The sequence below is a fragment of the Lissotriton helveticus genome, chromosome 7, assembly GCF_964261635.1.
Source record: "Lissotriton helveticus chromosome 7, aLisHel1.1, whole genome shotgun sequence".
Taxonomy (NCBI): Eukaryota; Metazoa; Chordata; class Amphibia; order Caudata; family Salamandridae; genus Lissotriton; species Lissotriton helveticus.
The window spans coordinates 1,547,524,134-1,547,551,695 of record NC_136068.1 but is presented as its reverse complement, the minus strand read 5'-3'; the positions used below and the strand labels follow the sequence as shown (position 1 = coordinate 1,547,551,695).

General features: G+C 48.8%; 1 protein-coding gene across 1 annotated transcript in view; it reads left to right on the top strand.

Moving 5' to 3' along the window:
• Positions 1-2,779: 2,779 nt before the first annotated feature.
• NDUFA3 (NADH:ubiquinone oxidoreductase subunit A3) overlaps positions 2,780-27,562 on the top strand; it is a 37,962-nt gene continuing 13,179 nt past the window's right edge. The window contains exons 1-2 of the mRNA XM_078655012.1: positions 2,780-3,022; positions 22,909-22,983. Coding sequence (XP_078511138.1) covers positions 3,013-3,022; positions 22,909-22,983 — 85 coding nt within the window. The 5' untranslated portion in view covers positions 2,780-3,012. The remainder of the gene's footprint in view (positions 3,023-22,908; positions 22,984-27,562) is intronic.

Sequence of the window (27,562 nt, the reverse complement as noted above, 5' to 3'; positions counted from 1 at the left end):
CGCACCCACACTGATTAACAAAGTATGGAGGACAATCAGTTCAATCGGTTCTCTTAGAGTATCTCCTGTAAGTACTATACATCACAGTGGGGGATGGCATTTTGGACAGAGAGCCTGTCTTCTCGGTGTCTTGTGCAGGAGGGGGCGAGGAGCCCAAGATGATACTAGAATACTGCATGTCCACCCCTGTGCCCACCCTGGTGGATCCTGTTCCCTCTCCTGTGATGGCTTCTGCCCTCCCCTCAGTGATGGCTCCTGTCCCCCCATGTGGTGGCTCCAGTCCACCCCCCGCCTGTGATGGCTCCTGTCCCCCCATGTTGTGGCTCCAGTCCACCTACACCTGTGATGGCTCTTGTCCCCCCCCCCCCCCCCGTGGTGGATCCTGTCTCCGCCCTGGGTGGCTTCTGTCCCAGTCCTGGAACGGCCCCTGCAGCGAGGGTGAAGTTCTTGATGGGCCTCTTCTCAAAAGGGCTCAGCTCAAAATTAATATGGAAAGGTGGGCGAGTAAGTAAGTGAAGGGATGGGTGAATGGCTGGATGAATTAGTGAAAGGTTGTATGGATGAATGAAAGATTGAATAAATGGATAATGAGAGAGGATGGATGGATTGATGAGTGAGGGGAAGGATGGAGAGAAAATGTAAATACCTGGATGTATGGGTGGAAGGGTAGCTGTATGATGGATGAGGGGAAAGATGGATGAGGGGAAAGATGGATGGATGAGGAGAAGGATGGATGGATGGATGGATGGAAAGGATGGATGGATGAGGGGAAGGATAAATGGATGGGAAGGATGGATAGGTGAGGGGAAGGATGGATGATGGATGAAAGGAAGGATGGATGAAAGGAAGGATGGATGAGGGGAAGGATGGATGAGGGGAAGGATGGATGGCTGAGGGGATGGATGGATGGATGAGGGGATGGATGGATGGATGAGGGGAAGGATGGATGGATGAGAGGAAGGATGGATGGATGAGAGGAAGGATGGATGGATGAGGCGAAGGATGGATGAGGGGAAGGAAGGATGGATGGATGAGGGGAAGGATGGATGGATGAGGGGATGGATGGAGGGGCAGGATGGATGGATGGGTGGGTGAAAGGATGGATGGATGATGAGGGGAAGGATGGATGGATGGATGATGAGGGGAAGGATGGATGGATTGATGGATGATGAGGGGGTGGGTGAAAGGATGGATGATGAGGGGAAGGGTGGATGGATGGATGATGAGGGGAAGGGTGGATGGATGGATGATGAGGGGGTGGGTGAAAGGATGGATGCATGGATGATGAGGGAATGGATGGATGATGAGGGGGTGGGTGAAATGACGGATGGATGATGAGGGGAAGGATGGATGAGGGGAAGGACGGATGGATGGATGGATGATGGGTGGGTGAAAGGATGGATGGATGGAGAGTGGGTGGGTGAAAGGATGGATGGATGGATGGATGATGAGTGGGTGGGTGAAAGGATGGATGGATAATGAGTGGGTGGGTGAAAGGATGGATGGATGAGTGGGTGGGTGGATGGTGGGTGGGTGAAAGGATGGATGAGTGGATTGTATGGTGGGTGGGTGAAATGATGGATGAGTGGGTGGGTGGATGGTGGGTGGGTGGGTGAGTGGGTGGATGGTGGGTGGGTGGATGGTTGGGTGGATGATGGGTGGGTAGGTGGATGAGTGAAATGATGGATGGATTGATGGATTGATAAGTGCAAGGGTGAATGAATGGACGTATGAGTGAAAGGGTGGATGTAAGGATGGATGAGTGAGTGAAAGGGAGGGTAGATGGACAAAAGGATGAATAGATGTGTGAAGGAGTGAATTGATAGATGGATGAGTGATAGGGTGAATGGATGGATTCATGAGTGGATGAGTAGATGGATGGATGGGTGGGTGGATGGATGGATGGAAGGAAGGATGGCTAAGTGAAAGGGTTGATGGAGAGAGAAATGGAGGATGGATGGATGACTAAAAGAGTGGATGGGTGGAAGGATTAGTAAGTGAAAGGATGGCTGGATTGGTAAAAGGGTAAATGGCTGAATGGATGAGTGAATGGATGGATGGGATGAAGAGTGGATGGATAAGTGTACAGATGGATTGGGTGAAAGGGTGGATGGATGGATGGATGGATGGATAATGGAGGATGAGTGAAAGGATGGATGAGGGGATGGATGAAGGGATGGATGAGTGAAATGATAGATGGAAGGATACATGATGGATAGGTTTGCCAATGGTGGAATATGTTTGGAAATGGCTGGGCTTACTTATATACTATTGCGCGACCTCTGATGTGTCTTTAAAACGTACCTATTGTCCTGAAGTTTTGTCCTGAATTTTGACCTCCTGTCCTGAATTTTGTCCTGAATTTTGACCCTTTATCCTGAATTTTTACACTCACCGTCCTGAATTTGCACCAATGCCAGTTGGTCACCCTATTACCAACACACACTTCGTTCTAGCCCAATTATGCTTAAAAATTCAATTCTGAAATGGCCCAATATTTAGCAACCCGCACAAATCAATAATTACTTGCACAACCGGAAAAAAAAATTCTCTCTCTCTCTCTCTCTCTCTCTCTCTCTCTCATTACTACAACACCCCGCCCCCTCTCACCAAAGGAGGGGCGGGGCTGCAATGGGTCTTCAAAACACCACGGCCAATGATCAATCAATTCTATCTTTCTGAACCAATCCCTTCCAAGTTCCTCTAACCAATGGAACGCGCCCCCTTCCCATCGTGCACTACTACCTCTCCACCTCCGGGATCGGTGGAGAGTGCCTGTACACAAGAATCCGTGGTTCTTGTCGTAATTACGGGATAATTTACGTCTATTAAATGCACATTAGAGGCGTATAACGCGTTTCCTTCTACTCCAGATATATATTTTTTAAGTGGCGCGTTTACAGGAATATTTTTACATCCGGTTCAAGTTCGATAGTTGACCTCGGTGTGTGTTCTCACTACAGTTCCCAGCGTTCTCTGAGTTTTGATGCCGGGTGAGAGTTCGTGGGGAAAATGGCGAGTAGTAAGTATCTGTCAAGGAGACTTTCTTGTCCCCTCGTGAAAGACATATCAGGCGAAAGGCGTCCATGGTCGCTGTATTTGGGTTGCCGGATTATTTTTAAAAGGATGCGACCGTGGGCTTTGTTCTTCTAAGGGTGTGACCCTGGCCTGTAGTGGGGGCGTCAGAATGCTCGTGTAAGAGGCAGAGGGGTGACTGTGGCATTGGTTGGTCTGGGATTATTGTCCTTGTTCGGTTTGAAGGGTGTAACCATTGCCTTTCTGAAGCGGAGATTGGATTGTCTGTGTCTCCTTCGGGGATTGATATTGATTTGTATTGGAATGAGTGTCCGTGGACATGGGAATTAAGCCGGTCACCTTGGTTATAAGTGTTAACTGATTACGTTTTTAGTGATCTGCTACTGGCGCTCAAAATAATGTTATTTTGGAGAGTCGGGAACGGGTAATGAAATTATTATTTTGCGTTATAACGTCTTTAATTTCTACGTACTGCTCATAGCAAGTGTTTCAGTTGAAAGGTTTTGACTGGCATGTCAACAGTGCGACCTTTGAACAGGAAGCAAAGAACTGAGTAGATGCACCTTCCTTGTAAGAGAGATTGACACACACTACCATGACCGGTTATGTAGGGGCGACAATGACCAGTCCTCGCCATCTTGTGGATCTTTGGCACAAGTTTGTGGTTTAAAAGGTTCGTATACTCGACATATGAGAACCTTTTTATAAAGGTTTTATGCATGAGATAGTGAACCTTGGAGGGGGCGACACTGGATCTTGTAGAAGACAGTCCCTCAGTTATCCTTACAATCTGAGGACAATGCAAATCTAGGCCACTCTTACTAAGTAATCGGGAAGAATCTGATTGCTAGTAAAACCAGCATAGGTTGTCCCTTCCTAAGTAAGTCAAAATTAGTGTTTATTTAGACCGTGGTATTTAAACAACAATAAAACTAATATACACCATATTAAATGATAAACCCATGATTCGTGTTTAATTAAAATGGACGAAATGCCACTTGCACCATGAAAACTTAGTATCGCAATCCTGAAGAATGCTTTATTATATCCTTTTAAAAGTTACCTTTTCTAACAAAGAAAACAAATATGCCACAAATACTATGCATGCATAAGAGTGCTACCCTTAGTTAGCTAAATGCACATCTTACAATTGAGATAATAATTCCCTCACAGGAGAAATATATCTCCCCTAAGGCACAAGTCACATGCAGGAATCTCATATCAGTTAAAAGTACAGCTGATTGCATGCGATCCTGGATACCGTACTTTAAAAAAAGTGGCTTTAAAACATTTAAAAGCACATTTAGATGGTCCAAAGCCAGACAGATTATGATTCAGGGGCTTGTTCTATCCAGGCTGGATTTTGGGAATGCCTTGAACCTTGGGGCCCCTCCATACATACCACTCTGAACACGCTCTAGATCATACAAAATTGTGCGGCACGAACACTACTTCAAATTCCCCGCCAACTCTATGTGAAATCTGGCTTGAAGAGCCTTCACTTGCGTCCGGTCAGAGAAATAATTGAATTTAAGACCCTTTGCATAACTCATCGAGCATATTGGAAAACTGGTGCTGTCATCAATTACTCACTGATTGCTCCAAATAACCCTATCAGACAGCTCAGATCGTCATCCTCTCTCCTGGTGACTGTACCCAGGATTAAGAGAGCCAGATGTGGGGATCGGTCATTCTCATATAACGCTTCAATACTCTGGAACTCCGTTCCTTATCACCTACGTCCAGAGCCCAATCTACTATCCTTTCGTAAACAACTAAAAACTCTGCTTTAAAAAAAAAAAATAGATTAAATCTCCTGTACAGCCCCTATCTGCACAGTCTGCAGCGCTAGGACGCCTCAGGGTAGATATCGCGCTTTATAAATGGTGTTTTCATTTAATTTCAAAATTATATGCCGGCAATCACGATTGGCTGATAACCTACAAGTACAGTTTCAATGAGCTTCTATCAGTGCCAATTTTTCACCTTATTGCTTGTGTATCAGGGAGTTAAGCCAGTTCTTAACCTTACTATCTTGTACCTAAGCTTGGAGTTGGGTAATGCTTCTGTGTACGGGAACCATTCATCATTTTGCTATAAGTCGTATGAGAATTGGGTGGATGACTAGCTCATTAAATATCCCATGTCTTGATATCTGGTTAACTTTATTGTTCAAGTGCGAAGTTCCCTCTTTATTGTCATGATTACCTGGTCTTGTCTATATCCAGTCCTAGTCTCCTGTATATGTCGCCCAGATTTTCTCCTACTCCCTTGGATCAATGCAGTTCACTATATGTGATCTAACTTTTACAGTGTGTCACTACCTTTTGTATACACTTCCGGCCCTTGTTTCCTCATTTCTCATGCTCTCCTACCACGAGCACTTGGGATTAATTGACACACCTATATGCACACAACATTGTATTAACATAAAAAGTCCTAAAATGTGTGTATATTGTATGTTATTACAGCCCTGAAGAAGCCCATGTTTGGGCGAAATGCATTGGCTGTGCTTTTATGAAAACCCAGCATTCCTGCAATAAAGACACACAAAGGCTACGAACAGCGACGTAGACTCATTCTTTCAAACCAGAGACTTTGTAACTTACTGTCTATACATGTTGCCTCTCATACCCCCTGTATGAACATTTTGTATATGGCCTGTTGTGAGGCGAAGACAGAATCTCACCACTTCTGCATCCGCTAAGTGGCTCCATAAGGGTACACCCGTTTCCATCCTTATAGCCTGTATCATTGTTGATTTGGGTAATGACAACAGGCTTTTTGGACTTTTACCCTCTTCGTACTCCTAATCAATTTTTCCACTTAGATCTAACAGTTCAACTCCGTAGCGGAATTGCGGCGAACCATAGGTCATATGCATTTAGCACAGGCTTTAAGGCCATACCACCATAATCTTTATTGATATTTGAGGCAGACGCTCTTGTTTTAATGCTTCCATGTGCTCTTTCCACAATAGCTTCTTTTCGAACTATACTCGAAAGTATTTATATTTGTCAACTGTCTCTAGTTTGCTAGTCACTATGTGCCATTTATATTTGCCCATTTTCCCCAAACCCCAACACTTTAGTTTTATTTCAATTCATTACTAGTTTTTCTTGTTACAAAACGTATTTTTTTTTCTGTAGTCCTATATCAGTCCTATCCATAATGACAAGATGGTCCGCTCATGGTAAGCATGCCAAATGTATGCGATTCATTTTGGGACTTAACCCTCTTACTGCATCCAGTGCTGCTGGTTATTCTGCTCTAAAGTGGGAGAAAGGTGTGGGGTGTTGGGGGCTAGGTCACAGCCCTGGCACAGCACGTTTTCAATTGGTATTTTTCAGGACAAACTTTCCTCAGTATCTCTTATTATCTGCGTCCAGTTCTGATAATGAAGTTCTTTTAAAATTACTAGCATGCTCCTCGGGATCCCATGATTACTTAAAGTTCCTATGTTATTTCACATCCCCATTTACAGTGTTTAAGTGTTTTTTTGTTTTTTTAGATGGCCCGGCAATAGGTGCCTGAAAGGTTAGGCGGTATACTCTGCGCTTAAGGACTGCGCGATTTGGCGCTAACGCGGTGTTTTTAAACTGCTTGCACAGCGTGCATTTTCTAATTTGCATTCTTTACTTTAAAATTTGGATTTTAGTATAATTATTTCTTGTGTGCCTTAGCGCTTATTTGCCCCTCACTTGCACGTTAAAACTTACCCTTCCACCGCTGTTTGGCGGGTCCGGTTCTGGGGTGGTGAGGGAGCGCCATACTGGTGTAACCAGTGAAGCCAGACGCCGCCATATTGGTGCGGGTCGTGGCGACTGGTCTTCATTACTTCCGCCGGCCTACTTAAGGCGGAACTTGCCCGACGATCCTTCCCTGGCAATAGGTGCCTGAAAGGTTAGGCGGTATACTCTGCGCTTAAGGACTGCGCGATTTGGCGCTAACGCGGTGTTTTTAAACTGCTTGCACAGCGTGCATTTTCTAATTTGCATTCTTTACTTTAAAATTTGGATTTTAGTATAATTATTTCTTGTGTGCCTTAGCGCTTATTTGCCCCTCACTTGCACGTTAAAACTTACCCTTCCACCGCTGTTTGGCGGGTCCGGTTCTGGGGTGGTGAGGGAGCGCCATACTGGTGTAACCAGTGAAGCCAGACGCCGCCATATTGGTGCGGGTCGTGGCGACTGGTCTTCATTACTTCCGCCGGCCTACTTAAGGCGGAACTTGCCCGACGATCCTTCCCTGGCAATAGGTGCCTGAAAGGTTAGGCGGTATACTCTGCGCTTAAGGACTGCGCGATTTGGCGCTAACGCGGTGTTTTTAAACTGCTTGCACAGCGTGCATTTTCTAATTTGCATTCTTTACTTTAAAATTTGGATTTTAGTATAATTATTTCTTGTGTGCCTTAGCGCTTATTTGCCCCTCACTTGCACGTTAAAACTTACCCTTCCACCGCTGTTTGGCGGGTCCGGTTTTGGGGTGGTGAGGGAGCGCCATACTGGTGTAACCAGTGAAGCCAGACGCCGCCATATTGGTGCGGGTCGTGGCGACTGGTCTTCATTACTTCCGCCGGCCTACTTAAGGCGGAACTTGCCCGACGATCCTTCCCTGGCAATAGGTGCCTGAAAGGTTAGGCGGTATACTCTGCGCTTAAGGACTGCGCGATTTGGCGCTAACGCGGTGTTTTTAAACTGCTTGCACAGCGTGCATTTTCTAATTTGCATTCTTTACTTTAAAATTTGGATTTTAGTATAATTATTTCTTGTGTGCCTTAGCGCTTATTTGCCCCTCACTTGCACGTTAAAACTTACCCTTCCACCGCTGTTTGGCGGGTCCGGTTCTGGGGTGGTGAGGGAGCGCCATACTGGTGTAACCAGTGAAGCCAGACGCCGCCATATTGGTGCGGGTCGTGGCGACTGGTCTTCATTACTTCCGCCGGCCTACTTAAGGCGGAACTTGCCCGACGATCCTTCCCTGGCAATAGGTGCCTGAAAGGTTAGGCGGTATACTCTGCGCTTAAGGACTGCGCGATTTGGCGCTAACGCGGTGTTTTTAAACTGCTTGCACAGCGTGCATTTTCTAATTTGCATTCTTTACTTTAAAATTTGGATTTTAGTATAATTATTTCTTGTGTGCCTTAGCGCTTATTTGCCCCTCACTTGCACGTTAAAACTTACCCTTCCACCGCTGTTTGGCGGGTCCGGTTCTGGGGTGGTGAGGGAGCGCCATACTGGTGTAACCAGTGAAGCCAGACGCCGCCATATTGGTGCGGGTCGTGGCGACTGGTCTTCATTACTTCCGCCGGCCTACTTAAAGCTCCACTTTTTCAACGCGCAGCGGTGACGCGCAAGGTGGCGCCTTCCCTGCGCCTGAGTCGTGCCAGAGTCCTGCCCGTCTGCGCCCGTCAGCGTTCCGGTAGCAGACGGGGCAGGACGGCTGGCAGACCTGGTCATTTTACAGGTATTATTGTACTTTTAGTTGTTTTAATGTGTTATTCCTTTTCGTCCGAGACCCTTTCCGATCTTCGCCCGCCGATTGGGCGTTGCCATTCTGTTTTCCCGGCCCATCGGGCATTAAGAAAAGGTTGTCAGGTCTGTGGCTGGCGAGCCCCTTTATATAACAGACCGAGTCACCCTTATCCAGAGGCCACTCTTACTTGTTTACTTCTTAACACTCGTTCTCTTGGATGCCATGCTCTAGATATATGGAATTTACTTGAGAACTCTGATATATCTTGCCTTTTTAGGTTTCGACCTGGCGATCTGCGCAAGCAGTTCGCGCAGGTGAAATCTGTTGTTTACCATATTGGCTATCGGAACGTCCCCCACCTCCCATTAGCTAGCTCCATAAATGGAGGCTAGCCATTGGGAGCCGGATCTGTCCGTCAAGGCCGGACCAGATTCGGGGGCGTTCCCGCGATTTTTTCCCTCTCCGCCTCTGCGATGTCGTCATCGCGGCGGTGGGCGGAGTTTCGTTTTTTTTCCTTCTGTGTTTGTTTTGGTCATTCCATGCGAGGAAGCCCAGGTGAGTGCTTGTTTTTTAGTGGTGGAGCACGTGAATTCAGTGTACGTTGGTTAAAAATACATGATGAAGACACAGGCCACGATCTGGCTATTCATCAAGTGCATGGGCGCTAAAAGTAGTTTTTGCCCCTTTATTTGTAGTGAGGACTCCGCAGTGGTTTGTCTGATGTGAAATTGCTCGGCTGATCCCCTTTGTTGCAGCATGCATAACTTTTCATTCTTTCAGTTCGACTTTACAGTCCGTTTTAATACTGTCCTTAAAACTGCGGGTGTCCAGTACCCAAACGGCCTAAATAGACTCGTATGGGCTAAGCATCTCGTGCCCCTCGTGAGACACTTGTAAAACTACTCATAAGATTTGCAACAGGGAGTTTTTTCATGGTTTGGCATTTTTCGTAATGCATTACAGTTGAATTTATATAGCGCTTCATATCCTAACCGCACTGCAAAGCGCTGAAGAGCATCAGAGGCCATAAAGTACGTGCTGCAAAGGTGATTAACAGCAAATGGGTAGGGAGTGCAGAGTGGATAGGGAGTGCAGAGTGGATAGGGAATGCAGGGTGGATAGGGAGTGCAGGGTGGATAGGGAGTGCAGGGTGGATAGGGAGTGCAGGGTGGATAGGGAGTGCAGGGTGGATAGGGAGTGCAGGGTGGATAGGGAGTGCAGGGTGGATAGGGAGTGCAGGGTGGATAGGGAGTGCAGGGTGGATAGGGAGTGCAGGGTGGATAGGGAGTGCAGGGTGGATAGGGAGTGCAGGGTGGATAGGGAGTGCAGGGTGGATAGGGAGTGCAGGGTGGATAGGGAGTGCAGGGTGGATAGGGAGTGCAGAGTGGATAGGGAGTGGAGAGTGCATAGGGAGTGGAGAGTGGAGAGTGCATAGGGAGTGGAGAGTGCATAGAGAGTGCATAGAGCGTGCATAAGGAGTGCAGAGTGCATGGAGAGTGCAGAGTGCATAGAGAGTGCATAGGGAGTGCAGAGTGCATGGAGAGTGCAGAGTGGAGAGTGCATAGGGAGTGGAGAGTTGAGAGTGCATAGGGAGTGCAGAGTGCATAGGGAGTGCAGAGTGCATAGGGAGTGCAGAGTGCATAGGGAGTGCAGAGTGCATAGGGAGTGCAGAGTGCATAGGGAGTGCATAGGGCGTGCAGAGTGCATAGGGCGTGCAGAGTGCATAGGGCGTGCAGAGTGCATAGGGAGTGCAGAGTGCATAGGGAGTGCAGAGTGGGGAGTGCAGAGTGCATAGGGAGTGCAGAGTGGAGAGTGCATAGAGAGTGGAGAGTGCATAGGGAGTGCATAGGGAGTGGAGAGTGGAGAGTGCATAGGGGGTGGAGAGTGGAGAGTGCATAGGGGGTGGAGAGTGCAGAGTGCATAGGGAGTGCATAGGGAGTGAAGAGTGCATAGGGAGTGAAGAGTGCATAGGGAGTGAAGAGTGCATAGGGAGTGAAGAGTGCATAGAGAGTGAAGAGTGCATAGAGAGTGAAGAGTGCATAGGGAGTGAAGAGTGCATAGGGAGTGAAGAGTGCATAGGGAGTGGAGAGTGAAGAGTGCATAGGGAGTGCAGAGTGCATAGGGAGTGGAGTGGAGAGTGGAGAGTGCATAGCAAGTGGAGAGTGCATAGCGCATAGCGAGTGCATAGCGCATAGGGAGTGGAGAGTGCATAGGGAGTGGAGAGTGCATAGGGAGTGGAGAGTGCATAGGGAGTGGAGAGTGCATAGGGAGTGGAGAGTGCATAGGGAGTGGAGAGTGCATAGGGAGTGGAGAGTGCATAGGGAGTGAAGAGTGCATAGGGAGTGAAGAGTGCATAGGGAGTGGAGAGTGAAGAGTGCATAGGGAGTGCAGAGTGCATAGGGAGTGGAGTGGAGAGTGCATAGGGAGTGGAGAGTGCATAGGGAGTGGAGAGTGCATAGGGAGTGGAGAGTGCATAGGGAGTGGAGAGTGCATAGGGAGTGGAGAGTGGAGAGTGCATAGGGAGTGGAGAGTGGAGAGTGCATAGGGAGTGGAGAGTGCATAGGGAGTGGAGAGTGCATAGGGAGTGGAGAGTGCATAGGGAGGGGAGAGTGCATAGGGAGTGCAGCTCGAGGGAGTGGAGAGTGCATAGGGAGTGGAGAGTGCATAGAGAGTGGAGAGTGCATAGGGAGTGCAGAGTGGAGAGTGCATAGGGAGTGGAGAGTGCATAGGGAGTGGAGAGTGCATAGGGAGTGGAGAGTGCATAGGGAGTGGAGAGTGCATAGGGAGTGGAGAGTGCATAGGGAGTGCAGCTCGAGGGAGTGGAGAGTGCATAGGGAGTGGAGAGTGGAGAGTGCATAGGGAGTGGAGAGTGCATAGGGAGTGCAGAGTGGGGAGTGGAGAGTGCATAGGGAGTGCATAGTGCATAGGGAGTGCATAGTGCATAGGGAGTGGAGAGTGCATAGGGAGTGCAGAGTGCATAGGGAGTGCAGAGTGGATAGGGAGTGCAGAGTGGATAGGGAGTGCAGGGTGGATAGGGAGTGCAGGGTGGATAGGGAGTGCAGAGTGGATAGGGAGCGGAGAGTGCATAGGGAGTGGGGAGTGCATAGGGAGTGGAGAGTGCATAGAGAGTGCATAGAGTGTGCATAGGGAGTGCAGAGTGCATGGAGAGTGCAGAGTGGAGAGTGCATAGGGAGTGCAGAGTGCATGGAGAGTGGAGAGTGGAGAGTGCATAGGGAGTGGAGAGTGGAGAGTGCATAGGGAGTGGAGAGTGCATAGGGAGTGGAGAGTGCATAGGGAGTGGAGAGTGCATAGGGAGTGGAGAGTGCAGAGTGCATAGGGCGTGCAGAGTGCATAGGGCGTGCAGAGTGCATAGGGCGTGCAGAGTGCATAGGGCGTGCAGAGTGGGGAGTGCAGAGTGCATAGGGAGTGCAGAGTGGAGAGTGCATAGAGAGTGGAGAGTGCATAGGGAGTGCATAGGGAGTGCAGAGTGGAGAGTGCATAGGGAGTGGAGAGTGGAGAGTGCATAGGGTGTGGAGAGTGCAGAGTGCATAGGACGTGCATAGGGAGTGAAGAGTGCATAGGGAGTGAAGAGTGCATAGGGAGTGAAGAGTGCATAGGGAGTGAAGAGTGCATAGGGAGTGAAGAGTGCATAGAGAGTGAAGAGTGCATAGGGAGTGAAGAGTGCATAGGGAATGGAGAGTGAAGAGTGCATAGGGAGTGCAGAGTGCATAGGGAGTGGAGTGGAGAGTGCATAGGGAGTGGAGAGTGCATAGGGAGTGGAGAGTGCATAGGGAGTGGAGAGTGGAGAGTGCAGAGTGCATAGGGAGTGGAGAGTGCATAGGGAGTGGAGAGTGCATAGGGAGTGGAGAGTGCATAGGGAGTGGAGAGTGCATAGGGAGTGGAGAGTGCATAGGGAGTGCAGCTCGAGGGAGTGGAGAGTGCATAGAGAGTGGAGAGTGCATAGGGAGTGGAGAGTGCATAGGGAGTGCAGAGTGGGGAGTGGAGAGTGCATAGGGAGTGGAGAGTGCATAGGGAGTGCAGAGTGGAGAGTGCATAGGGAGTGCAGAGTGGAGAGTGCATAGGGAGTGGAGAGTGCATAGGGAGTGGAGAGTGCATAGGGAGTGAAGAGTGCATAGGGAGTGAAGAGTGCATAGGGAGTGAAGAGTGCATAGGGAGTGAAGAGTGCATAGGGAGTGAAGAGTGCATAGAGAGTGAAGAGTGCATAGAGAGTGAAGAGTGCATAGGGAGTGAAGAGTGCATAGGGAGTGGAGAGTGAAGAGTGCATAGGGAGTGGAGAGTGCATAGGGAGTGGAGAGTGCATAGGGAGTGGAGAGTGCATAGGGAGTGGAGAGTGCATAGGGAGTGGAGAGTGCATAGGGAGTGGAGAGTGGAGAGTGCATAGGGAGTGGAGAGTGGAGAGTGCATAGGGAGTGGAGAGTGCATAGGGAGTGGAGAGTGCATAGGGAGTGGAGAGTGCATAGGGAGTGGAGAGTGCATAGGGAGTGGAGAGTGCATAGGGAGTGGAGAGTGCATAGGGAGTGGAGAGTGCATAGGGAGTGCAGCTTGAGGGAGTGGAGAGTGCATAGGGAGTGGAGAGTGCATAGGGAGTGGAGAGTGCATAGGGAGTGGGGAGTGGAGAGTGCATAGGGAGTGCAGCTTGAGGGAGTGGAGAGTGCATAGGGAGTGGAGAGTGCATAGGGAGTGGAGAGTGCATAGGGAGTGCAGAGTGGGGAGTGAAGAGTGCAAAGGGAGTGAATAGTGCATAGGGAGTGGAGAGTGAAGAGTGCATAGGGAGTGCAGAGTGCATAGGGAGTGGAGTGGAGAGTGCATAGGGAGTGGAGAGTGCATAGGGAGTGGAGAGTGCATAGGGAGTGGAGAGTGGAGAGTGCATAGGGAGTGGAGAGTGCATAGGGAGTGGAGAGTGCATAGGGAGTGGAGAGTGCATAGGGAGTGGAGAGTGCATAGGGAGTGGGGAGTGGAGAGTGCATAGGGAGTGCAGCTTGAGGGAGTGGAGAGTGCATAGGGAGTGGAGAGTGCATAGGGAGTGGAGAGTGCATAGGGAGTGCAGAGTGGGGAGTGGAGAGTGCATAGGGAGTGGAGAGTGCATAGGGAGTGGAGAGTGCAGAGTGGAGAGTGCATAGGGAGTGGAGAGTGGAGAGTGCAGAGTGGAGAGTGCATAGGGAGTGGAGAGTGCATAGGGAGTGGAGAGTGCATAGGGAGTGGAGAGTGCATAGGGAGTGGAGAGTGCATAGGGAGTGGAGAGTGCATAGGGAGTGGAGAGTGCATAGGGAGTGGAGAGTGCATAGGGAGTGCAGAGTGGAGAGTGCATAGGGAGTGGAGAGTGCATAGGGAGTGGAGAGTGCATAGGGAGTGGAGAGTGCATAGGGAGTGGAGAGTGCATAGGGAGTGGAGAGTGCATAGGGAGTGGAGAGTGCATAGGGAGTGGAGAGTGCATAGGGAGTGGAGAGTGCATAGGGAGTGCAGAGTGCATAGAGAGTGGAGAGTGCGTAGGGAGTGCAGAGTGGAGAGTGCATAGGGAGTGCAGAGTGGATAGGGAGTGGAGAGTGGAGAGTGCATAGGGAGTGGAGAGTGCATAGGGAGTGGAGAGTGCATAGGGAGTGGAGAGTGCATAGGGAGTGGAGAGTGCATAGGGAGTGGAGAGTGCATAGGGAGTGCAGAGTGGAGAGTGCATAGGGAGTGGAGAGTGCATAGGGAGTGGAGAGTGCATAGGGAGTGCAGAGTGGAGAGTGCATAGGGAGTGCAGAGTGGATAGGGAGTGGAGAGTGGAGAGTGGATAGGGAGTGGAGAGTGGAGAGTGCGTAGGGAGTGGAGAGTGGAGAGTGCGTAGGGAGTGGAGAGTGCATAGGGAGTGGATAGTGCATACGGAGTGGAGAGTGGAGAGTGCATAGGGAGTGGAGAGTGCATAGGGAATGGAGAGTGCATCCCCTCTACTTCTCTTCTATGGACACTTGTACTTCTTCTACTTCTCCACCAGCACAGTGTGTGTTTCCACTCGCCCGTGGCACTGGAGACTGAAGCACATCCTTCTTAGGGTCTTGCTGGTCATTATGGACACTCTTTCCAGTTCTGTACTTTTATGTGATCACACTATGCATTATGGGGGGTGTAGTGTTGCTTTGATTCCATTAGAACACAGCTGAAAACAATGATTTGTAGATAAAAACCTCTAGTCCCACTAAATCTTGGAAGTGCTTATTCACACACACACATGCATGCACGCACATATGCAAACACACTCTCTCTCCCTCAACAGGTGCACTACCTCCTCACAAGCACGGACACATGTTTGTAAAATAGGTTCTTTAACCCACCATGCCATCCCATAATGCAGTTCGGTTGGCTAGCACACTGTGGCTGACTGAAGATGCGCACTAGGATGGCGCCGGCACTTGACAGCCAGGCACAGAGAGGCGCGTGATTGACAATGGGCGACAAGACGAGCGTGACTGAGAGCAGACGCCAACTGAAATGTCCAACCCTTAAAAAGGAAAGATTTAATGACGGTATTTTTTGTGGAACTGGTGGCAAGCTTCCTGTTTCAAGATGAGTGAGTGGACCATGTCCAAAAAGACTGACACTCCAGTAGGGTAGTGTAGTGCTTTCAGCAAGCGTTGCCTTAATGTGCCACCCCAGCACGATTTAACCCCCTCAGCTGTCAATTGGGCATTTGTCACGTGACACCTGCAGACCAGACTCTGAATTTCTTCAGTGAAATCCAGTAGGGTACAATAGGTCTTACATTTGCAAGAGATTAAGCTGTTGGCAATGTAAATGACAATGCCATTTATTTATCTGTTTTCAAAACCAACACATAAATAAAAATATTGTCATTTACAATGCCAATAGCTCTAACTGGCAAAGGCGAAACCGTTGCATTGTAAATGCTTGTTCTTACTGAGACATGGCTGAGTGACTCCTCTGTACCAGACCTAGCGAACGCCATTCCACCGAACTACTCTATTATTAGGAGAGACAGAACATCTGGGCGTGGGGGTGGTGTAGCTATTATTGTTAACAACCAATTGTGCTGCACTACCTTCCCGGTTGATAATATTCAGAATACGGAGGCACTTTGCTTTACTCTTCATTTGTCTCCTCAGTATGCTTGTACTGGTATTCTGGTATATCGTGCTCCTGGTCCTTTAGGCTCTTTTGTGGACGAGTTACAGGTTGCGTTATCGGTGCCATGTCTCAAATCTAAACATTGTCTATTGTTAGGCGATTTGAACATACACATGGACGAGGTCGTGAATCCCGACACAATAAAATTGATGGAGGTTACTGCAACTTTAGGATTTACTCCATTCGTTCACGATTCTACACATAAGGGCCATATTTTGGACCAAGTTTTTTCCACGGTTATGATTAATGTATTTGCCCCCCAACCCGTATTATGGTCGGATCATTTCTTAATTACTTTTAGTCTTTCTAGTATCTCTCCTGCCAGATTGAATTCTGTGACTCCGGCTAAACGTATGTTTAGGCCTTTCCATCTGTTATCTAGTGAAACGTTACTTCAGGCTTTGGTACGCTCATCTTGCACTTTGTCCGGTAATGTGGAAACTGACCTACCCATTTATACGGAATGGCTCACAACCACACTGGCGGATCTCGTGCCCGAGAAAGCCGTTGAAGCTAGAAACAAACGTGCTTCTGCTCCCTGGTTTTCATCTAAGCTTAAAGAAGCTCGTCAACATTGTAAGAGAGCAGAAAGAATTTGGAGAAAAGACTATCACCCTCATGAGAGAGTAAAACTTAAAGATTTGACAAGATCCTATCATAAATTGATTTGGAGTGAAAAAAAAGTTTATCTCGAACGTCGGATAGATGAATCGGACAATTCGTGTAAGGAGATTTTTAAAATTGTTAGAGACTTTACTTCGCCATCTTTGGCCATTCCTGTTCAGAGCCATTCTAAGCCTTGGCTTGATGAACTTGCACATTATTTTGTTGACAAAATAACTAGTATCCAAGCTGACCTTGCCATTTACTCTAAACAGCCTCGGGTTGTTGACCCTGATGCTCTTTTTTCTGTTAACCCCATTCTTGGGGAATTTCCGCAGTTAAGCCCTGCCGCTTCATTAGACTATCTGACAGGCTTGAAATCGGGCTCCCCTTTAGATCCTTGCCCGATCTCCTGTCTTAATAAAATAGCCTTTGTGCTAAATGGACCCATAAACTCCATTTTGAACTCTTCACTATCGTCTGGCATTGTCCCACAGGCCTGGAAGAGTGCCCTTATTCTTCCATTAATTAAAAAACCAAATCTTGATCCCATCATACACGCCAACTATAGGCCTATTTCTCTCCTCCCCGCTCTGGCGAAGGTGGCGGAAAAACATGTGCACCGATCTATCTCGGATTTTATCGAGAATAACAACTTGTTGCACAGTACGCAATCTGGGTTTCGTGCGAATTACAGCACAGAGACCGCATTGCTGGAAGTCACCACCGCCATTAGAGAGGTCTTAGACTCGGGAGGCAAGGCCATGTTGGTTATGTTAGACTTGTCGGCGGCGTTTGACACCGTCCCCCATGATACCCTCCTAATTCGACTCTGGGAGTATGGTCTTAGGGGGACGGTGTGGAACTGGCTTAAGTCATTTCTAGCCAGCCGTCGGCAAACGATCTGGGCGCCACCTCACTCCGCAGCTATGTCAGCCCTGGAAGTGGGGGTCCCTCAGGGGTCTATTCTTAGTCCCCTGCTTTTCAACATCTTTATGGCCCCCCCTTGCAGAGGTTGCGGAGTCGTTTGGCGCTCAGATCGTGTCTTACGCTGATGACACCCAGCTCTTGTTCACTCAGAACAGGAACGAGATGTTTGATGGGACTCGTATCAGAGGCTGCCTAGAAGCAGTCTTTGATTGGTTCAAGAGACACGGCCTGAAATGCAACTCCGACAAATCGGAGCTGCTTTTTTTCGGGTGTGTCTCTGAACCAAACTGGAAAAGTTGGTGGCCTCAGGATCTGTTTCCCCCTGCCAACGCTAGCACCAAGGCTAAAAATCTGGGCATCATTGTCGACAACGAGTTGACTTTTGGACCCCAAATAGCCTGTCTTGCTGGGAAATGCTTTGGCATCCTGAGGATGCTCAGGAAATTCCTCCCTCTGATTTCCGTGAACCATCGCAGGGTTATCGTCCAAGCATTGATAGGGTCACGTATGGACTATGTTAACGTCCTTTATCTGGGTCTCCCCAAATACCTAGTAAGGAGACTTCAGGTTGTGCAAAACTCAGCCGCTCGGGCTATCTATGGTCTCCCTAGAAGAGCTAGTGCCTCTAACTTGCTGAGGGAATTGCACTGGCTCCCTATAGCCAAAAGGGTGTTGTTTAAGAGCTTGACGTTAACTTATAAGGCTCTTCATGACTCAGGCCCCGGGTACATCAAAAAGCGTCTTGCTTTGTATAAACCGAGCAGAGCTCTTCGTTCTGCCTCCTTGTTTCTAATGTCCGTTCCTTCCATCAAACGAACTAGACAAGGGGGGCGCTCTTTTCACTACCTGGCCCCACATGCGTGGAATAGATTGCCTCTTGCCCTTAGACAAGCCCCCAGCCTGATGTCCTTCAGGAAGGCATTAAAAACCTGGCTTTTTACTTATGAATTGTGAAGTCTTTTAACCTCAGTTATGTTTCCTTTCCATTAAAGGTCCTCTTCGCCAAAGCGCCGGGACACTCCATTGCGAGTAGCCGTTGCGCTATAGAAGAACCCAATTAACATAACATAACATAACATAACATGGTGCTGCGTGACAAGAAAATCGCTTTCACATGCTTTTAATTTTTATTCCGTTTTAAGTTCACCAATATAAGCTGCTTTCATCATCTAAGATTGATTAATAAGAAAGTAAATGGAAATCATCATTTTGGACATATATCCATGCATGGTGGCGCATACATGGTGCCGCACACATACATCATAGCACATGCTTGTGCCTACTGAATGACACGGGCAGTAACAGTGGCAGCATAATCTCACTTTTTCTTTCTCCTTTTTGTGTTTTTTTTCCCCCATGATGTGCACTGCGTTGTCAAAAGACATTGGTGTAGTAAATAGGTCTGCAAAGCTCGACCTATTAGCTTTGATAATGCATGTTTTCTTTATGTAGATGCAATTTTGGCAGCAAACATTGGCAACGTCAAAAAGGCAGCTAACACAGTTCAAAGACGTGTCCTATTGGCTTTGCCAGTGCTTGCTGCTTTGTGGTTCCCCAACCATGGGGAAGAATGAATTTTATGGGGCTGCATTCTCCTTCCTACCCTGAAGAGAGATTTACAGCAGTCCTTGGCTAGAGTGACTATCCGACCCATTCCAGATAGGGATAAAACAGGATTTTTTGAATGGCGATAAACTTTCATGTTTGTTGGTGATCCCAAACTTCCACGGCTAACCATGCCTTTGAACTTCCTCTTTTCCTTCCCTGAGTAAGACTACAGGTGCAGAGAATTCGGCACAGATAGCAGAGATTCCCGCACACTTAAATAGACTTGCACCTGCCATGAATTCCATTATGAATTTCTGGCAGGCAGAAAAAATACATTAAATTAGGTAGCCCACTTATGTTTATGGCAGAATTTACCTTTGTAAATAGATCCCTTATTGATAAAAAAAAGTATGTACAATGGCTAGTCCTGTTGTATTGCCTCTTGCAAGACAAGACCTCTGACCTTACTGGTCAGTATCACTGCTCTCCCCCACGCAGCTCCACCGTTAAGGGTTTGCCCTTAAGCTTGTGCTCCTTACAGGTAGGTGTTCGAGGCCCTCCTCCATCCGCAGGCTCCTGCCTGCGCCTCATCTCTTGTGGTCTAGTGGAAAAGCACCCTGCTCTTCTGCTATTCCGCTCTGTGTCCTCTGTTCTCTCCCACCTCTTTTTCTCTCTCTTGCCTCTCTATTCCCCTTGCCTCTTTTCTCTATTTCTTTGCCTCTTTTTTTCTGCGTTTTTTTTCTCTTTGGCCTTTTCTCTTTCTTTTGGTTCTTTTCTCTATCCTTGCCGCTTTCTATTTTCCTTTTTCCCGTACTCCCCGCCGCTGCCGCCACCGTGGCCCCTCCACCCCCTCCAAAAGCGTATTGCTCCCGCCTCCCATCTTATCGCCGGACACCCACTTAATGGCGGCTCAACAGCGTGCGTACCGTTGGCATGCCAAAGGCAAGCTCGTCGGTGTCTGTCCGCGACCAGCACCAGGGACCCTGCTCCCCCACCTCCAACCCCTCCCCCGCCATTATAACCCCAGCGCCCTCCACGCTCTCAACCTCGGGTGCAGCAACAACTGCCAGCTCTCGACGCCAAGCAACACCCATGGCCTGTTCTCCTGCCGTAACTGCAGCTGCATCCTCAACGTATGCTCCCTGCACAGACCCGCTGTAGAAATCTGGGACCTCCTCAATGCTCACATGCCCAATGTCGCCTTCCTCACAGAGACCTGGACCAACTTCAGCTCGGCACCTGACATCGCAACCGCCATCCCAGACGGGCACAAGAACCTGAGAAAAGACCACCCCACCCACCTAGGAGAAGGCATTGCCATCATCCACAAAAGCTCCCTCTGATTGACAACCACCGACTTGGACGACGCCTTGGCCCTCCCTCCTCCCTCCCTCTTCTCCACTCCCCTCCCCATGGAAGACATCCACTTCCAGATCCGGACTAACCCCAGAACGACGCTCGCTGGACATTCGTATACAGACCCCCTGGCTCCCGAGCTCTGTTCACCAACATCATTGCCAACCTCATTGCACCTCACGCCCCCGCCTCCACAGACTATATGCTACTTGGAGACCTGAACTTTCACCTGGACAACCCCAAGAACCCCAACACCACCGCCTCCTAGAGAACCTCACCAACATAGGGCTGAAGCAACTCGTCCCGCCCCCACTCACATAGCGGGACACTCACTCGACCACATCTTCACAGGAGGAAACAGCATCTTCTTCAGCCAAACCTTGGACCAGCTCTGGACTGACCACCACTGCGTCCATTTCTCCTTTAGTAAACCCACCGCACACAAGCACATGCATCAACTCCCTTGCAGAATTTGGAACAATTTCCCCGACAATTGGAAGCATGCCAAAGTCAGCCCTGCTCCTAAAGAAATCCTCCGCAGACCTAACGGACCTCGATAACTTAACTCAAGGGGCCCATCCCACTGCTTCCTTTTGCAGCCAAGGTGATCGAAAAGGCCGTCAACACCCAGCTAGCACACTTCATTGTAGCCAATAACATCCTAGATACCTCTCAATCTGGATTCTGCAGCAACCACAGCACTGAGACCGCCCTCCTCGCCGCCACTGACTACATCCGCGCCCTCCTCCACCAAGTCCAAACGGCAGCACTCATCCTCCTGGACGTATCAGCAGCCTTCAACACCGTTTCCCACCGCACACTAGCCACCAGACTCCATGATGCCGGCATCCAAGGAAAAGCCCTAGACTCGTTACGATCGTTCCTCACAAGCAGAACACAGAGAATAAGACTCCCGCCCTTCCTCTCAGAACCAACAGAGATCAGATGCGGAATACCCCAAGGATCCTCCCTTAGCCCCACTCTCTTCAATGTCCACTTGGCCCCCCTTGCAACCATTGTCAGAAACTACGGTCCCTACAGCGTCTCCTACTCTGATGACACCCAGCTCATCTGCTTCCTCACAAAGGAACCTAACATCACCAGGCACAACTTCCAAGAAGAGATGAAAGCCGTCCGCGAAGAGAAGACATGAGCTGTCCGCTTCTATGATAAGAGTCATATCATAGAAGCGGACGGCTCATCTCTTCGCATTGCTCCCAGATTCAGTGCACACCGACCCTTACCAAGGTGGCCCGTGCAGCTAGGATTACTACCTCTACCTCCATTTCCGCACCTGGAAACGTGGATTCATGCCCTGAATAAGTTCATTCTCATGAACGAAACGCGTTGGCTGGCAATTTTGTGAAAATAAAGGATTATTCAAGACTTCAATACCATACGTCTTATTGATTCATTAACTACCATTCGTCCCAATATCAAGGTGTGCACCACTCCAATAGTTTGGCTTCTTCATTTGTCTGCACAGCAGTTGGCACTCAACGATGGCAAGTGCTGGAGTAGCTTGTGCACACTCAACCAAATTGACTGTAGTAACACACAACAAGGGAACTTCACAGGGAAGTGCGGTCACCGTGTCCGCCGTTGTTTGGAACTGTATCTCATATTACGCAAGACATTCAAGTGGATTTCCCCCGCCCAACTCCAAGAAACAGTCACTCCGCACCAGCAGACTGGACGACAGCAACGCCCTCTATGCCGGAATCAACAAAGCTCCTGTGGAAACTCCAGACAGTCCAGAACACCGCAGCCAGATTCATCCTCGATATCCCATGGCAAAACCATATCACCCAACAACTCTGCGACCTCCACTGGCTCCCCATCAAAAGAAGAATAACTTTCAAGCCGCTCACTCACATCTACAAAGCCCTTCAAAAAACCGGACCCCAATACCTCAACAACTCCATCTCCTTCCATGCCCCCAAGAGATACTTCCGACTAGCTGACCTCTCCCTAGCCACCGTCCCACGCTTCTACAGGACCAGAGCGGGTGGAAGATCCTTCTCCTACCTCGCAGCCAAGACCTGGAACGATATCCCCCCTCACCTCCTGCAAAGCCCGATACTGCACCAATTCAGGAAAGACCTCAACACCTGTCTTTTCGAATGACCCCAAAGGTGCTGTGCACACACACCCCTCAGCGCCATGAGACCCTAACGGGTGAGTAGTGCGCTTTACAAAACCTTGATTGATTGTATATGCTGAGGATTCTGTCTGGTAAAATCTTCTCCTGGGTCCTCAGTAATGGAAAGGTCACAGGAGGAGTGTCGTGACGACGGATTAGTGATTCCTGCTAAAACAAAAACAATAAAGCACTGCTGCTTCGTGGTTCTTGATAATGGGGTAGGAAAGCATTTACCGATTTAAGGGAGAAGATGATACATTTGGCTCAGTGTGTTGTGTCCATATTCGTCATAAGTATATTGACAATGAAAAGAAACGATAAAGACTTGAGAGTGGGAATCCTCTTGAAATCGTGTAGCCACCACCAGCCAGTGGGAACGAAGGCCAAACTTGGGCATTTCAAGAGACTGTTGTGTGGCAAAAGTCAGCTCGTTTTCTGATGGAGCTACCCTGCACGATGACCGGTCCTTAATTTAGGCATAAGATTGCATATTCATGACTGCATGCCTTATTTTAGATGTTATGTTAAAAAATCTTGTTGTAGAGATTTCTTTGACTGCTAATGACAGAACGAGTGTTATACAAGCATAATGCTGAAATATAAACGTTTTAGTGTGTCTCAAAGTTCAGTGAGTCATCCTCTTACTGGTTTTATTAATTTTATTTTATATGCAGAGATCGGCGCCTTTCTCAAAAATGCGTGGGCAAAGGAGCCCGTCATTACTGTTTCAGCTTTAATTGGCATTTTCGGTAAGTGATGTCCAATCTTGATTTAAAAATAAAAAGTTCTAATGTCTTAACAATTTTCAAATTACTTATGACACTTGTGAAATCTGTAGGACGAATAGGTGCTTATTAATCGGTAAGGTATAGGTTACTTCCTTCTGCTAAGGACAAGTGGCAATACTATAAAAAAAATGAACAATGCAGCTGTACTTATTCACTGACGAAACTGAGCTTATTCAGGTGTAGCAGTGGTTGCTGTCAAGATGCTGGCTTGGCTGATGAACTTCTATAGCCCAAGCCAAAATAGAAGTGCTTCCCTGGAGCAGGGAAAAGCTTCTATTTTGCCTGCACCTTCTTTTTTGACCCTGCTACCTTTTGAGCGTGAAGAAGCCCGCGGCTGGTAGTTTCCTTTTCAGTAGCCCTGAACTCCATTCATCCTTGTGGGGACTGAGCTTCACTGGCCCTCGGAGTAACCCATGGAATTCAAGATACATGAAGAGTAAGAAAACACTGGAATTCTCCAGGCAGACAAGAATCTTCTCTAACATCAGCCTTCCGTTTGTTTGTTAGACCTACACTTAACTCACAAGCATAAGTCTGTGGCCCACTGGGCGCAAAATTTGGAATGGGATCCTTCAGAGGAGCAAAGGGCCAACATTTGTCGTAGGGCGACAGCCCTCCCTTTGTGTGGCTTATAAGGAGAATGCCTTTAAACGATTGACTCCATTGTACCTTTCTCCCACCCAACTACATGTTATTGGGGGGTTCAGTGCTTTGCTGGAAGGGTTGCAGGGAGAGAGGCACATTAATACAAAATGTGATGGTCTTGCCTGCATATTCAGAGATATTGGGGAGAGATTTTGACACCCGTTTGCCTGATCACAGGCATTCAGCTCCCACTTAATCCGGTAGTTATATTGTTGGGTGATCATAGAGATGACTCTGTTTTCCCACTAACAACACCTCTGGTTAAGCTAATTTTCCAACTTCTGATTGCTGCTTATTTGACCTTAGCACAGTTATGGAAGCAACCTGGTGTGCCACTTATACACATGTGGTGGAATAAGATTTGATCCATTTATGCGATGGAGAAGCTTTCATTCTTAATTCATGATTCCCAGGCAATATTTCATTTAGTGTGAAGGCATTTGAAACCTAAATGCAAGGGACCGACGGGTGGGTTTCTTTGCCACTCGTCCTACAATACCTATTCACAAGACCAGACTCCATATGATTATAATGAAGACCGCAACCTCATTCTGAGGACACACATATAGGGGCCAAAGGGGATGCGAGAGAAAGGGGTGGTAGAGGCTGTTGGCTTGTGTACATGTGATTGGGGATGGCAGGAATATGTATGTTATAAGAGTTATGTACAGTGGGCATGTTCTTTCTCTCGGTGGTCAATACTAGTTTGATGCATTTCACTTGTGTGGGAAAATATTAAATATATTGTTAAAAAAGGAAGGCTTTATTACTTTATAGTCCTTCGTTCTTATGTAAGAAGACTGATAATAATTATTCATACTTCTGTAATTTGACATTGACGCAGATTTATCAGGTGTGAAAAATATGTTCAGTTATAACTGCCAAGTAAGTAAGTAAACCATTACATCAACAAGCAGTGGGATTGTGTAACTGAATGTATGATATACCCAAGCCTGTCTTTCACACTTTTATGGGAATTTCAATTCTGGTGAGAGACTTTGTTGTGTAGAATTTGTGTTGTGTGTACTGTGTGGGTGTCCCATTTAGTCTAGCTGTTATTTCGTACTTAATGATTGCTGTTCACTCCCGTCTGCTCTATTAGTATGTGTCCATGTTTATCAAGTAAATGTAATGCATTTAGGCGTGTAGCCACCTTCTCAAAAGCCTTCAACTTTATGTCCCTTATCGTCTCTCCCTGTGTTCTCAACTCCTTGTTCTTATAGGAAGTCAGTTTTTTGCTGTCCACCCCTGCCCAATATTTTATAGGACAGATTTGTAGTGCGATGACTGAGGGTGGTGGTGCATCAGCTTTCCGAACCATAGCAATTTGTCATCTGCAAGGACTGAATCTATGTCAGTAACCAAATTATGTAATGCTTCTTTTTAGGTCTCGCACCTGCGAACCCGCTGCGAGACTTATTGTGATCATTTCAGTTTTCAAGGGCTCAAGGGGAACAGACAAGAGACAAGAGATGTGAACGCGCAGATCTTCGACTTGGATTAGGTCGCGCGCGCGTCAACTGTGAAGAACATGTCAGTTTCAGTTTCCCCTTGCCGACTGTGTGCAAACAGCTTCTGCATACAATTTTTTTTAATGGTTTTTTTTAATATAATGTGCGTGTTTTAATACAAGTGTGTTGAAAAGTGGGTGTTTTCGATAATTAGTCCGTAAAAAAGTGTTTGTGTTTAACTACAATAATAATGTGTGTGTTTTCAATACAATGAGCATGTTAGGAACTGTTTGTGCTGTACAGTGGAGTGCTGCGTTGTAGAGTGCAGCGCTGTATAGTGGGGTGGTGTGTTGTAGAGTGGACTAGTGTGCTTTGTGGAGTAGTGCATTGTAGAGTGGAGCACTGCGCTGTAGAGTAGAGCGCTGCGCTGTAGAGTGGAGCGCTGCGCTGTAGAGTGGAGCGCTGTAGAGTGGAGCGCTGCGCTGTAGAGTGAATCCGGCACTGTAGAGTGGATGCTGCGCTGTAGAGTGAATGCCGCGCTGTAGAGTGGAGCGCTGCGCTGTAGAGCAGAATGCTGCGTTGTGTAGTGTTGCGCTGTAGAGTGGAGTGCTGCGCTGTAGAGTGGAGTGTTGCGCTGTAGAGGGGAGTGTTGCGCTGGAGAGTGGCGCGCTGCACTGTAGAGTGGCGCGCTGCACTGCAGACTGGACCGCTGCGCTGTAGAGTGAGTGCTGCTTTGTAGAGTGGAATGCTGCGCTGTACAGTGGTGTGCTAAATTGGGAAGGTCTGCGCTGTAAAGTGGAGTGTTGTGTTGTGCTGCGCTGTAGAGTGGAGTGTTGCGCTGTAGAGTGGAGTGTTGCGCTGTAGAGTGGAGTGTTGCGCTGTAGAGTGGAGTGTTGCGCTGTAGAGTGGAGTGTTGCGCTGTAGAGTGGAGTGTTGCGCTGTAGAGTGGCGTGTTGCGCTGTAGAGTGGCGTGCTGCGCTGTAGAGTGGCGTGCTGCGCTGTAGAGTGGCGTGCTGCGCTGTAGAGTGGAGCGCTGCGCTGTAGAGTGGAGCGCTGCGCTGTAGAGTGGAGCGCTGCGCTGTAGAGTGGAGCGCTGCGCTGTAGAGTGGAGCGCTGCACTGTAGAGTGGAGCGCTGCGCTGTAGAGTGGAGCGCTGTGCTGTAGAGTGGAGCGCTGTACAGTGGAGCCCTGCACTGTAGAGTGGAGCGCTGCGCTGTAGAGTGAATGCTGCACTGTAGAGTGAATGCTGCACTGTAGAGTGGAGCGCTGCGCTGTACAGCAGAATGCTGCGTTGTCTAGTGTTGCGCTGTAGAGTGGAGCGCTGCGCTGTAGAGTGGAGCGCTGCGCTGTAGAGTGGAGCGTTGCGCTGTAGAGCAGAATGCTGCGTTGTCTAGTGCTGCGCTGTAGAGTGGAGCGCTGCGCTGTAGAGTGGAGCGCTGCGCTGTAGAGTGGAGCGCTGCGCTGTAGAGTGGAGCGCTGCGCTGTAGAGTGGAGCGCTGTGCTGTAGAGTGGAGCGCTGTACAGTGGAGCCCTGCACTGTAGAGTGGAGCGCTGCGCTGTAGAGTGAATGCTGCACTGTAGAGTGAATGCTGCGCTGTAGAGCAGAATGCTGCTTTGTGTAGTGTTGCGCTGTAGAGTGGAGCGCTGCGCTGTAGAGTGGAGCGCTGCGCTGTAGAGTGAAGCGCTGCGCTGTAGAGTGGAGCGTTGCGCTGTAGAGTGGAGCGTTGCGCTGTAGAGTGGAGCGTTGCACTGTAGAGTGGAGCGTTGCGCTGTAGAGTGGAGCGTTGCGCTGTAGAGTGAGTGCTGCTCTGTAGAGTGGAATGCTGCGCTGTACAGTGGTGTGCTAAATTGGGAAGGTCTGCGCTGTAAAGTGGAGTGTTGTGTTGTGTAGTGCTGCGCTGTAGAGTGGAGCACTGCGCTGTGGCGTGCTGCGCTGTAGAGTGGCGCGCTGTGCTGCAGACTGGAACGCTGCGCTGTAGAGTGGAGTGCTACGCTGTAGAGTGGAGTGTTGCGCTGTAGAGCGGCGTGCTGCGCTGTAGAGGAGCGCTGCGCTGTGGAGTGGAGCGCTATAGAGTGGAGCACTGCGCTGTAGAGTGGAGCGCTGCGCTGTAGAGTGGAGCGCTGCGCTGTAGAGTGGAGCGCTGCGCTGTAGAGTGGAGCGCTGCGCTGTAGAGTGGAGCGCTGCGCTGTAGAGTGGAGCGCTGCGCTGTAGAGTGGAGCGCTGCGCTGTAGAGTGGAGCGCTGCGCTGTAGAGTGAATACTGCACTGTAGAGTGAATGCTGCGCTGTAGAGTGGAGCGCTGCGCTGTAAAGCAGAATGCTGCGTTGTCTAGTGTTGCGCTGTAGAGTGGAGCGCTGCGCTGTAGAGTGGAGCGCTGCGCTGTAGAGTGGAGCGCTGCTTTGTAGAGTGGAGTGCTGCGCTGTAGAGTGGAATGCTATACTGGG